This window comes from Microtus oregoni, unplaced genomic scaffold, assembly GCF_018167655.1.
Source record: "Microtus oregoni isolate MIOR12 unplaced genomic scaffold, Mior012 000048F_ref0000485, whole genome shotgun sequence".
In the NCBI taxonomy this organism is placed as follows: domain Eukaryota; kingdom Metazoa; phylum Chordata; class Mammalia; order Rodentia; family Cricetidae; genus Microtus; species Microtus oregoni.
This window is the reverse complement of record NW_024543222.1, coordinates 4,675,713-4,689,211: the sequence shown is the minus strand read 5'-3', so window position 1 is coordinate 4,689,211 and position 13,499 is coordinate 4,675,713. Positions and strand designations below refer to the sequence as shown.

Below are 13,499 nucleotides of genomic sequence, written 5' to 3'. Positions count from 1 at the left end.
GCAGCCACAGAAAGGCCGCTATACCTGGAGGCCATGGGGGGGGGTCGCTATACCTGGAGGCCATGGGGGGGTTGCTATACCTGGAGGCCATGGGGGGTCGCTATACCTGGAGTCCATGGGGGGGGGGGGTCGCTATACCTGGAGGCCGTGGGGGGTCGCTATACCTGGAGGCCGTGGGGGGGTCGCTATACCTGGAGGCCATGGGGGGTCGCTTTACCTGGAGGCCATGGGGGGTCGCTTTACCTGGAGGCCGTGGGGGGTCGCTATACCTGGAGGCCGTGGAGGGTCGCTTTACCTGGAGGCCGTGGGGGGGTCGCTATACCTGGAGGCCATGGGGGGTCGCTTTACCTGGAGGCCATGGGGGGGTCGCTATACCTGGAGGCCATGGGGGGTCGCTATACCTGGAGGCCATGGGGGGTCGTTACTGCATTCCATCATTATTAGTAAAGCATGTCCAGAGTCCACCTGTTAACGCCTGGTTGGCTCCTTACCACATGGTGGATACCTGGCAGTTTCTTCTCAGTAATTAGGGCAAGGGTGAGCAATGTCAGGGGCTCAGCACATCCTTGGAGTCAGAGGCCTACTTCTTGCTGGGTCTTTTCTGCAGTCTGTCATGACTGCCAAAGCAGCGGTGGGGAGGTGGGAGTTGGGAAGGGGGTTGTGGGGGTAGGGGTAAGGTGAGGGTCTGGACCCTTCAAAACCTAGTTCCTCACACACACTGGCTAAGTCCTTGTGCATACACTCCCATCCCCTTGAATCTTTGTAATTATTTTGAGACAGAGTTTCACCATGTAGCCCAGGCTGTCCTGGAACTACTAGACCATGCTGGCCTTGAACTCGGAGATCTGCCCGCAACCACCTCCCGAGTGCTGGGATTAAAGGTTCCATGCTCTCCTGAATGTGTGTGTGTGTGCTTGTGCATGTCTGTGTATGGGGGCCGTTGGATCCCTGCAGCTGGAGTGACGGGCAGCTGCCTGATACGGGATCTGGGAACAAACCCAGGTCCTCTGAAGAGCAGTATGCGCTCTAAACCACAGAGCCATCTCTCTAGCCCCAGATTTTTCTTAGCAACTGGTATATACTTAATTTTATGTGCATGGGCGTTTTGCCTGCCTGTATGTCTGCACCCTGTGTATGCCTGGTGCCCAAGGAAGACAGAAGGAGGAATCAGATCCACTGAAACTGGAGTTACATCCAGTTGTAAGGGTGCAGAGAGCCCAACCAGGTCCTGTGAAAAAGTAACCCATGCTCTGAAGTGCAAAGCCATCTCTCCAGCCCCTGGTTTTGGTTTTCTTGTTTGTTTCTTTCACTTAAAAAAAAAAAAATCTATAATGGAGGCAGGAGAGATGACCCAGGAGTTAAGATAAAGCATTGGTTGCTCTTGGATTGGACCTGTGTCTGATTCCCACCATCCACATGTGCCTCACAACCATCTGTAATCCCAGCTGCAGGGAATCTCATGTCCTCTTCTGGCCTCTCCAGGCACGTGGTACACAAAATTCATGCAGGCAAAACACCATTTTTAAAAACGTTAAAGAAGTCTATAGTTGTTGTTGACTTCTTTCCCCTTGGCAGGATTTCCCTTGTGGCTGAGGCTGGCTTGGAACCTGCAATCTTGTTTCTAGCCCCCTATTACAGAGTTTTGTTTATTTTAAAATTTACTATATATATATATATATATGTATATATATACACACACACACACACATGAATGTTTTGCTGCATGTATGTGGCATTCCTAGTGCCCTAAGAAGTCAGAAGAGGGAGTTGAATTCCCCGGAACTGGAATTATGGATGACTGTGAGCCATGTGGGTGCTGGGAATCGAACCCAGGTCCTCTACAAGAACAAATGCTCCCAACTACAAAGTCATCTCTCCAGCCGCCTACAGAGATTCAAAAAGTATAAGTAGCAAACAAAAAGCTAAAGCTGGGACCAGACAGATGGCTCAGGAGTTAAGAGCACTTGCTGCTCTTCCAAAGGACCCAAGTTCAGTTCCCAGCAACCACATGGCAGCTCAGAGTTGCCTGTAACTCCAGTTCCAAGGGATCTGATGCCTTCTTCCCTCTCTAGACACCAAGCACACACACACACACACACACACACACACACACACACATACGGCACACAGACATACGTACAAGCAAAATGTTTTAACACATAAAAATAAATGCAATCTTTTATTTTTAATGCCCTTGGAAAACAAAACAAAACCCCTAAGGCAGCCATGTCTGTCCACGCCTAGAGTGCCAGACATTGGAAACCGAGGCAGGATGACTCTGCCAGGTAAGACGGTGAAACATACTCTGGGGTTGGGGGTGAGGCGCTGGGCCCAGGACTGGCTTACCCCTACCTCCATCTACTTAGGAAGCTAAAGCAGAAGGATTGGGAATTGAGGCTGTCATAAGATTTGCCATGAGTTCAAGGCCAAACTGGGCAACTTCACCCTTTCACAAAGTAGAAACTAAAAAGAGTTCTGAGGAGATACCTCAGCTGATCAGGGCTTACCCAGCATGCACAGGGTCCCCGTTTCAAACCTCAATACCACGCTCTAACGGAACCTGACTTGATGCCTGCTGAGGAATGCAGCAGTAAAATTTTGTATTTTTGTAATTAAAGCATTGTGTTTCCATAAGAGCAGAACGACGTCATATGTACAGTCAAAACACTGCAGTTCACAACATGCAAGAGCATCCAGTCTGCGCAGAGGGGTGTGAGGCAGTGTTTGTGGTTCTGTGGTGACGACAGACCTCAAGCAGATGCGTGTGTGTGTGTGTGTGTGTGTGCGCGCATACAGACCTCAGACTGCACGTGGTGTGTGCGTGCAGCCTTCAGTGACGTTGCAGAAGGCAAGGCAGCTGCGTGCTGCCGTGAGGTCCTGAGTGCAGTCTGAATCTTTGGTCATCTTTGGGAGTCCAGAAACTTTTCAAGGCCCAGCATGCAAGAAGCTGGGTTCCAATATACACCAGGCCCTGGCTTTGACACCCTAAAGAAAAGAACCTCATTTGTCTCACAAAAGATTTCTGCGAAGAATTTGCATCAGACACCGTAATTAGGAGGAGCTGCTGATGCCCCCCTGAACCCCCACGATGAGGAAAGGCTGCCTTCTGTTCTCTGCTTCTGCGCAACAAGAGGAGTCAGGCTAGTGTTTGGAGGCAGATTAACAGTCCAAACTTCTTAGAGGCTTTTTCCCATGGGGTTCAGAAAGACAGGAAATAAGACTCAAGAGAAACCACTAACAGGGTGATGGCAGCCCTCTTCAGCTTCAGAATCTCCGATTTCTCCATCTCGATTTGTTTCAGGTTGGAAACAAAGCAAAAGCAGACAGAATCTCCCATCAAGATTGGACTTGGGACTAGCCTGGGGATGTAACTCTGTGGTACAGCATTTGCCCAGCATGTGGAAGGCCCAGGTTTGATCACCAGCATGAAGAAGAAGGAGAGGAGGAAAGGGGGATGCTGGGGAGATGGCTCAGTGGTTAGGAGCTTTTGCTGCTCTTGCAGAGGACCTGCGTTCAGTTTCCAACACACACGCGCACACACACACACACACACACACACACACACACAGTGACAATCATCTGTAACTTCAGTTCCAGGGCCTCTGACGCCCTCTCCTGAGCTCAGGAACTAGATGCATATGGTGCACATACACACATGCAGACAAAACACTCATTCCTAAAATCAAAACAAGTCTTTGAAGAAGAGGAGAGAGGAGGAAGAATACCCAAATGATGCTTGGATCTCACGTTAGGCCAAGAAGAGGCCTTGTCCTGTCACCTCATGAGAATCACACTCCAGAGAGGAGAAACAAGCTCCCAGGATGCTGCTGTGGCTCACTGACCGTTTCCCTCTTTGTTCAGAAATACGAGCAGACATTACATCAGCGGCAAGTGGTTCTAGCTGCCGGTAGCTCTTCTGCCCCGGAGCTGAGGATCCATCCACAGAGAAGCGAGATGCGTCGGCACTGCACAGCACTGCAGCCTGCCCCGTGGCACACCTGTGCCCTGATGACATCACAGGCAGGATGCAGGGGCTGGCTGCACCCAAATTATGACATCAGCAGTACTTGGGCCATCCTCAGAGAAAGGGCATCTGGGTAGGAAAACCATGAAACAACAAGCCCAGGGGGAGGAGAGAAGACGGCAGTCGTCAGCCCCCAGGTAGGACATGAGGGGACGTTCTCAGCAGCTGAGGAGTGAGGCTCGGTCCAGGTCCTGGTCTCTGACTCTATGGGTCCTTTTCCTTCTTGCCACAGGACAACAAACTCTCTGACTCTTGCTGCCATGCAGAAAGTCTCACGTAAGTTCAAATTTCTGACCTCCCCTCCCAAGGGCCAAGGAAGTGGTTTCTTCCCCACACCATCCTGTCCTTCGTTCTCTCACCATCTTACCCATCACCGGGGCTGAAACCAGGCAATACGATTTTCATGTCCACCCACGTGCAGGCTGGCTAATGACACAGCTCTGGCACCCCGTGGTCAGACAGCCACTTCTGAGAGACAAAGGATGTAAAAAGGAACGTGCCCATGGTGTAAAGAACATGTCCCTGCTGTGCAAGACCACGTCGCTGGTGTAAAGGCCACTGTCCCCACCCCCGCCATGCCTGGATTTTCTCTGTCTTCTCAGGACCAGTCCAGGACCAAGTTCCCCCACAGCTCTCTTCCCAGTCCTCCCGAGTGCCTCAAATCCAGCTCCTGGCCAGCAGCAACAGCAGCCAACGCATGCCGGAGGACCAAGTCCTCTGTCCCATTTGCCTGGAGGTTTTCCGAAATCCCGTCACCACCGCCTGTGGCCATAACTTCTGCATGAGTTGCCTCCAGAGTTTCTGGGACCACCTGGCTGCCATCGGGGAGACGTACTATTGCCCCCAGTGCAGAGAGACCTTTCCCACCAGGCCCCGCCTCTGCAAGAATGTCATTCTTGGGGAGATGGTGGCTTGCTTCACCCAGGCCAAGAGCCAGACCTCAGGGCCCCTGTGGAACCTGGCTGGCCCCACAGATGTGCCCTGTGACTTCTGCTCCCCGCAGAAGCTGAGGTCAGTTAAGTCATGCCTGCAATGCATGGCTTCCTTGTGTGAGAAGCACCTACGCAGCCACTTTGAGGACCAGGTGTTCCAGGACCACCAGCTCCTGGAGCCTGTGTGGGACCTCAAGAACCGCCTGTGCCGCAAACACCGCAAGCTCCGGCAGCTGTACTACCGCACCGAGGGCAGCTGCGTGTGCGGAACCTGCCTGCTGGAGGAGCACAAGAACCATGACTCCACCCCGCTGGAGGATGAACGGGCCCGTAAGGAGGTGAGGATGGGTCTGTCACGTTTCCCCGAGGAAAGTAACACAGCTCGGGCCAGGCTTTATGGCACCAGTTACTTGAGATTCGAAGGCAGGAGTTGGAGAGCCCAGGAAACGTAAGCGACATGAGAACCCAAAGACAATTAGGCAGGGCCTCCAAGGTGGCTCAGCGGGTAAAGATGCTTTCTACCCTGGTGATCTAAGTTCCGTCCTCAGGACCTACATTTTAGTGGAAGGAGAGCTGGTCGTGACTATACAAGTAATCCCACCATTTGGGAAATAAAGGCAGGTGGTTCTCTGTAAGATCAAGGCCAGCCTGTTCTACGTAGTTTCAGGACAGCCAGAGCTACGTAGTGAGACTCTGTTTTTGTTTTTTTTTTTTAAAGGTAATCTGTTGGGAGGCAAAGGTAGGCAGATCTCTGAGTCTGAAGCCAGCATGGTCTACAGAGCAAGTTCCAGGACAGCCAGGGATACACAGAGAAATCCTGTCTTGGAAAAAAAAGTGAAAGATGAGGGATGAGGGCCAGCATCCATATGTGAGCCTTGGCATGCTCACAGCCTCCCGCAATAATAATCATTTTTCTCAGGCAGTTGCTAACATGATGGGTCACGTTACAGAACAGGAAGGCATTAAGTTAGGTTACTAAGGAAGGGACAGAACTGCATGTCAGAAGTCTGTATCTGCGGAGAACAATGCGTGGTGAGGGGTAGGAAAGATTGCTTAGAGTGTCTGCCTCGGAGATGTAGCCAGGAAACGCCTGTGACTTGCTGCTCTCAAGAAGCCGTAGAAAGGGTGGCTGGAGAGATGGCTCGGCAGCTAAGAGCACTGGTTGCTCTTCTAGAGGACCTGGGTTTGGCTTCCAGCACCCACATGGCGGCTCACAATCAGTGTTTGTAACTCCAGATCCAGGGGACCAGAGCCCTCTTGGAAATGCACCAGGAAAAACACCCATGCACTGTAAAGTCATAGATAAAATGTTTCAAAAGGAAAGAAGTAGAAAGAAACATCTGTTGCTTCCTAACTCTTTACATTTTCTTTCTTTGGTTTTGTTTAAAGCAATCTTCCCCAGCCCTTCCCCATGTATAGTTCAGCAGAGGAAAACCCTGTGAGCACTTCATTAAACAACACTTCTAGGACCCCATGTGCTTCTGGTGTTCACTGCAGCCCCCAAGAGAGGTAGTGGATGCTCTAACAACTAGCACCGCTTCTAAGAAATTAACCTTCTTAGCAGGTGCTGTGGGAACGGGTTATTGTGGCTAGCCTGATCTACATAGGTAGTTTCAAGCCAGCGAGGGCTACATAGTGGGATCCCCATTTCAAGGGTCTAGAGAATGGCTCAGCAGTTAAGAGACCTGAGTTCTGTTCCCAATACCCTCATGGTGGTTTACAGCTTTAGTTCCAGGGGATCCGATACCCGTCTTCTACAGCCACAGCCACTAGGCACAACAGAGTACACAGACGTTACATCTGGGCAAAAACACCCATCCACATAAAAAGTAATGCTAATAAAACAAAAAACAAAAGCTGGGCATACCTGAAGTGCTAACACTTAAGTAGCTTAGGCAAGAGGACTCCAAGTTCAAGGTCAGCCTGGGCTACATAAAATCAACTCTGCTCCCCCAAAAGAAATCAGAATGTGGAGATGGCTCAGTAAATAAGGTGCTTGTTTTTATAGAACCTGAGTTCATGGTGGGGCACGCTTAGAATCCCAGCACTGGAGAGGCTGAGGCAGGGGCATCGCTGGGGCTTGCTGGCTAGCTAGTCTAGCTGTATCGATGAGCTCTCGGCTCGGTGAGAGACCTTGCTACAGAAACAGAGGGAGAAGGAGCTGGAGAGGTGGTGCAGTGGTCGAGAACTCGGCTCTTGGAGGACCTGGGTTCAGAACCTAGCACCGCCGGGCGGTGGTGGTGCACACCTTTAATCCCAGCACTCGGGAGGCAGAGGCAGGCGGATCTCTGTGAGTTCGAGACCAGCCTGGTCTACAAGAGCTAGTTCCAGGACAGGCTCCAAAACCACAGAGAAACCCTGTCTCGAAAAACCAAAAAAAAAAAAAAAAAAAAAAAAAAACCTAGCACCAAACCTCTGTAACTCTGGTTCCAGGAGATCTGATACTAGGGACGGTGTAGTGCAACTACCTACATGCAGACAAAACACACACACACACATATGCAATACATATATTTGTAGATATATATTGGTGTTTTTGAGACAGGGTTTCTCTCTATAACAGTTCTGTCTGTCCTGGAACTCACTATGTAGCCTAGGCTGGCCTGAAACTTACAGAGATCCCCCACCTCTGCCTCCCAGTTTTGTTTTGTTTTTAAAAGAAAATCCAGCAGCAGGTGATTGAGGAAAATAATGTTAATCTCTGGTTTCCACATATACATGTACTAACATACATATGCACCTATGCACACAGGTAGACTCACATAAAAACACATGTATGCACGCTTGCACACACACACACACACACACACACACACACACTGCAGCTTAAATTAACTTCCTTTTCCCTTTCTTCTGCCAGCCCCTTCCCCTCGCAGGGTCTCCCGTACCCCAGTCTGATCTGGAACTCCCTGAGTCTGAGGATACCCTTGCCTATACTTCCTCAGTACCTAGTTTCTCGTTCTTGCATTGCTTTTAGAAAAGAGTTCTCTGGATTTTAGCTAGCCATCAGGCACATTCGGTGTCCTGACATAACCTAACCAACCATCATCAGTCTGCTAAGAAAAGGAACTTACCGTCAGAAAAGAGCCAATGACATCGCTAAACGCATCATTTAGTTCAACTGACCCATTGATGGAAGCCCTGCCTGGCCACAGGCTGGCCTGGCCAGCACCGATTTTCACATAGGAGCTTGCCAAAGCACGAATCTCCCTGTACCAATGTTGCTTATGGACTTATGTAGGTCTGGAGCTGGGCAGCATTGCTCTGGGGTACCCAGGTGTCTACATATAAGCTCCGCCCTGCGTGGTTCTCACCGCGTCCTCCCTAGCTGAAGCTGCTGAACCCTTCCCAGCACTGCCTGTGTCCTGAAGCCTGCGTTCATCACTATTAGGAGCAGAGAAACGGGTTCCTATGAATGAAGAACCAGACTCTGGGGCAGTGGAGGAACAAAAACTAGAAGCATAAATGACAGCTGCCCTTCAGCCCTGGTCTTCGGCTCACAGAAGCCTAGGAATAAAAGGGGTCCATCTCGCCCAGGGTTGGCAGTTGAGTTTCTCCAAGGACTACTCTCTCAAGACCCCCGGGGGAGGGCAGTGGGGGACCCTTCCTCCACCCCTACCTCTCTTCTGCCCCCCCCCACCACACGTTCCAGGTGGAAGTTCGGAAGATTCAGGCCAACGTGGAGAACCAGATGCTAATCATCGCCTCCGACAGCCAGAAGCACCACGGACGAGTAAGCTTTCTCTCGGTAAGGTGGGCCACCACCACTCCAGGCCCAGGCTATGGGGCTCTTGGAACCTCCCAGAAACTACAGGGGGGTGTGGTGAGGGGAAACAGTGAACACTTGGCGAGGCTCTGTACCAGGAGAGTCGGGTGTAGGAGTAGGGTTCAGGGGTGCCTCCCTACACACCCACTCCAGAAACTGATCCAGACCATGCGAGATGAGGTGAACAACTGCTTCTCAGAGATACTTCACGAGATTAAACAGCTGCAGATACAGGTCTTGGAGTTTGTGGAGAAAGAAGAGGCGGCTGCCCTGGGAAAGCTGGGCAGTTCTATCCAGCAAAGCCACAACCGGCTCCTGACGTTGGAGGGGGACAGTGTCTGGCTCCAGAGCCTGCTCACCAACAGGAGCGACGAGCAGTTCCTGCAGGCAAGACCCCCCCCCCCCCAGACCAAGAACCCCCCTCTAGACCAAGAATCCCCCTCTAGACCAAGCCCGGTCTTACATACTGAAACCCATTTTCCTCCCTAGCCATGGTCTGGTGTTACTGCAGGGCGGGGGTGGGAGGTAAATAAAGAGATAGGGAAGTGCTAGGCAGGGTGGCTGACCAGAAAGTTGGCAGCGACTTTCTCTATGCACTGGGACCAACCTTTATGTCTGGGCCCTCCTTAGCAGGGATCTCCTTCCTCAGATTACCCTCATACCCCAGACAGATTTCAAAGACCACTCCTTCCTTGTCCCCCTCTGGACAGCAGGGTGGACTTGACAATGATCTTGATGAGCAATTACAGGCTCAACTCCAACCCTCCAACCGTTTTCTCCAGCAGCCAGACTGCCACAGACGCTCTGCCAACCAACCAGGAGGAGGCAGATGCTCACGGTTGAATGAAAATGGGTGACATTTCCTCCACTCACCTGTGGAGGTGCCCCTGGCAGGTGTGTGAGCCCTAGCTAGTGGGGTACTAGCTTGCCCCTCTCTGCATAGCAGGAGTTCCCCAGACTGAAGCACTACCCTGCCTGCATGGAACCCTTGATGGGCACCAGCTATGAGGAGACGCATTGCTTCCTTCAGCTGCCAGAGACTCTGGCCCAGCTCCGCACCCGGCTGATGGACATAGGCCTCAGCTTCGTCAACCAGCTGCTCTTGAAGGGTCAGTTTCTGCGAAGTCTGGAGTCCTGTGGCCTGAGAGTGGCACCTTCCCGCGGGGCACTGTCTGTGGAGCCCTGTCTGCCTGTGTTCACCCTTCCCAGGTCACCGGCTCCAGGACTGGTGAAGCCTCCCTCTGGAAGGATGCTGGGCTGTAAGAGGGTCCTCAGCAAAGCTTCTCCATCCCCCCTCCCCAGGCATCAAGATGAGCTCCTATGAGGTGCTACCCTCAGCTGTGGACAGGAAAACACTACTTCAGTGTGAGTTCTCAAACCAGAGGCCAACCCAGGGGAGGGGAAAGGAGAAGAATCCCTAGGGGCTGTAACTCCCCCGCCTCACCTGCCTTCAGGGCACTCCCTTTTCTCTTTCCTGACCTCTCACTGAATACTGGGGATCTCAGAGAGGCTTAATAGGAAGAAAGGGAGACCCTGTCCGTTTCTACCTCAAAGGCAGCCCTTCTGAGACTCTCTGGGCCTTATGTGTCAGTGCCTCCTGCCCTCATCTGGGAGGCTCCCAACTTCCCTGGGGGGTTAGCCAAGTCAACTGGAGTAGGCATTATGCCTTCCTCCGACTCCAGACGTCCATTTATTTGATGTCCCTACAAGCCCTCTCCCTGGTCTTGGCCCCAGAACCAAATTCCCAAGGCTTCTGAGAAATTGGGGATCAGATATGGAACATCTTTGACCCGTGGGTCACCTCAGCCAGGAACCCTTCACCCTCCCCCAGTCTCATTCCTGAACAAATAAGAAAGGTGATTATTATATCAGGGTCTGACATTGGGGGGACCCTGTTCCCAGCCCCTCCAGAAAAGTCCAGCATAGGACAGGGTCTTCCAGTCTTAGTCCTCCAGGCTGTCTGATGCAGCCCCTAGAGTGCCCCAGCAAAGTTGGCCTTTTGTGGGGAGGGGTTCAAGACAGGGTTTTTCTATGTAGCCCTGGCTGACCTGGAACTCACTATGTAAACCAGGCTAACCTCAAACTCAGAGATTCACCTGCCTCTGCCTCCCGAGAGCTGGCATTAAAGGCCTGTTGTCAACACTGCCCGAATAAATTGGGCTATTTTAAGGAGCATGCTTGTAATCTAACATTTGGGAGGCTGAAGCAGGATGGCTACCTCAAGTTCAAGGTCAGCCTGGACTAACCTGGGCTCAAAAGCACAAGAATAAAATAGATGAGAACTAAACCAGCAGGGAGAGAGGGTGCCACTTCTAGGATCCTGGGGTGCAGTCTGAGTTCTTTCCAAACACCTGCTCCTTGCTCACACCCTGCCCTGGGAACGGTGACCTGGGCTCCCTCGTGCTTTCTCATCCCGATGCCAGGTTACTGCAACCTGAACTTCGACCCCGCCACGGCCAGCGAGGAGCTCTTCTTGTTCAAGGAAACGCACTCGGTGTTGAACTTGGGCATCCTTCTGGAGCCCTCGACCACCAACAGCCCTTTACCAGGCTTCAAGCAGTGGCCCCAAGTGTTGTGCTGCCCCGGCCTGTCGGAGGGTTGTCACTACTGGGAGGCCGAGGTTTCCAACTCGTGGATATGCCTGGGTGTCACGTACCGCCACTGTCCTCCGCTGGGCAGCCGCCCCAGTCGCAACATCGTCTACCTGCTGGGCCGCAACCCTTACTCGTGGTGTCTGGAGTGGGACTCGCTCAAGTTCTCGGTGTGGCACAACAATACGCAGACGGTGCTGCACGGCTCCTACCACCACACACTCGGCGTGGCGCTGGACTTCGGCGCCGGCTGCCTGTCCTTCTATGGGGTGACGGGTGACATGAGCCTCCTCTATCGCTTCCTCACCTCCTTCCTCGAGCCTCTGTACCCTGCGGTCATGGTCGGCAGCGGAGCCTCGCTCACACTCAAGCAGTACTCCGAGGCATAGGCAGCGCCCGCCGGCACAGGCTGGCTGCCAATAAAGTTAGACTCTATGTAGTGGCTGGGCAGAAGTGCTGAGAGGGTGGCAGGGGCCGGCCTGGCGTGGTCCCCCGCACCCAGGACAAAAGTGGGGGCCCACCTGCTTCCCAGCCCTATTTCTGAATGCTATCTGCCATGCCTCCATTAACACGGAGGGAACCAAACTGGAGGTCCCCTGGGGCTGGGATAACGTGTCCTTCAGAAGCCAAAATCCTGCACCATCCCTTACACAGTCCATCAGCAACCCTTGGTCTTGCTTCTCAGGCCCATCTATGTCGCTCCCCGCTATCTTCAAAGGCTGCGAAGCCTCAGGTGGGGCAAGGCTTGAGCCAAGCAAGTCTCCAGCTGGCCCTGGAGGGTTGGCCAGAGACCTAGCTCATCTAGATGGGGACAGGAAAGTCAGGGCTGAGGAGCCAAACCCTATCTTAGATGCAAGACGTGGGGCTGAGGACTGAGGTCCAGGTGAGAGGTGGTGAGCAGTGAGCTGACCTCCTTAGAGCAAAGCAGCCGCAGCCAGTGCGTTCTGCAGCGTGTTAGGCTGTGGATACCAAGTGGGTAACCAGTACCTGCCCCCTCATCTTTATGATGTGTGAGAGCCGCTCCTTGCCCCTCCCCCATGTACCCACTCCACTCATGGGGGCTGTGGACACTCAGGCTTTTGTAATCTAACTCACCCCGTGAGAGGCCTGAAAGTCTGTGCAGGCTCCATTCAGGGCCAGTCCAGGTCCCTGATGGTTGGAGTGAAGCCCTACCCACCCACCCCCCACATCCAGCTGAGGGTTCCTGTCCACTGGGAAAGCACTCTGGATTTCCAGACTCAGCCAGCCAGCCGTGGTTCCTCTGGCTAAGTTAATGATCCACAAAATGAGAAAGTTCACAAGAGAGAAAGCCCCTAGGGCAAGGCAGGTGGCAGCCAGACCAGGCGGCACCCCACCACGAGGACACTTGGGAATGCAGTTCCTGCAGGAATTAGTAACCCTGTTTTCTCCTTGAGGCACTCCTTTTGGGATGAGGAGGGCATTGCTGAGCTTCGAAGGTCTCCTGAGGTGCCGTCCTGTGGCTGGCTGGGACTGAGAGGTGGTCACTTCTCCCTGGCGTCTTCTCTCGGCTTCTGAGTAATTTCCCAAGGCTATGAAATCTTCCTCGTATTGAGGAGAGAGGCTTTCCTTATTCCTGGGGCCTAGATCACGCCTCTGCTCCCGACTCTCACTCTTCCTGGATCAGGAAAGGAGTCAGCAGGGCATGTGGTGGGCCATATATGTAATTCTAGCACTCAGGAGACTGAGGCAGGAGGATGAGGCAGGAGGATTGCTGCTTCCTCCAGGGAGCTGACCAACCTGCTTTGCCTACCCCTCCACCCCCCAGATCGCCAAGGCATATAGCAACAGGATGGTTTCTGAGAAGTCGCAGTATCCTGGGACACACATCCAAAGATTTGTATCTGCTGCTTAAATAGCTGCTCTTTATTTCAGGGTTCCTTATTTGGGGACTCCATGTGTTATCACTAGAGGTGGTGTCCTTAAACCAGTAAAGAAAAAAAAAAGTCGAGGTCCCTTTGGCCATGGCTCAGCACACCACAGGAGACTATGTCACGGAGGGGAGAGATCACGTTGGAGGAAATGGGCCTCCTAATGACTTCCCTGTGCTCAGTGCGCAGATCCAGGTACCTGGGTGGGGACACCGTTCCATAGTAGAGCGCTTTCCTAGCGTGCTCCACGGAAAAAAAGGGATCACTGGGCACGAACAATTCTAAATCCAGTAGTGT

General features: G+C 52.6%; 1 protein-coding gene across 1 annotated transcript; it reads left to right on the top strand.

Annotated features, from left to right (window-relative positions):
- Positions 1-4,108: 4,108 nt before the first annotated feature.
- Positions 4,109-11,702, top strand: LOC121436060 (E3 ubiquitin/ISG15 ligase TRIM25-like). Its single transcript, XM_041635666.1, has 8 exons — positions 4,109-4,161; positions 4,257-4,300; positions 4,627-5,294; positions 8,609-8,704; positions 8,876-9,109; positions 9,669-9,831; positions 10,025-10,087; positions 11,146-11,702. The coding sequence occupies exons 1-8, from the start codon at positions 4,109-4,111 to the stop codon at positions 11,700-11,702; spliced, it is 1,878 nt and encodes a 625-aa protein (XP_041491600.1).
- Positions 11,703-13,499: the final 1,797 nt, after the last annotated feature.

Excerpts from the sequence above, each read along its gene's own strand:
- LOC121436060 (XM_041635666.1), top strand. The coding sequence starts at position 4,109 with ATGAAACAACAAGCCCAGGGGGAGGAGAGAAGACGGCAGTCGTCAGCC. Across the intron at positions 4,162-4,256 it reads CGGCAGTCGTCAGCCCCCAG|GACAACAAACTCTCTGACTC; the intron begins GTAGGACATGAG and ends TTCTTGCCACAG. Across the intron at positions 8,705-8,875 it reads GACGAGTAAGCTTTCTCTCG|AAACTGATCCAGACCATGCG; the intron begins GTAAGGTGGGCC and ends CACCCACTCCAG.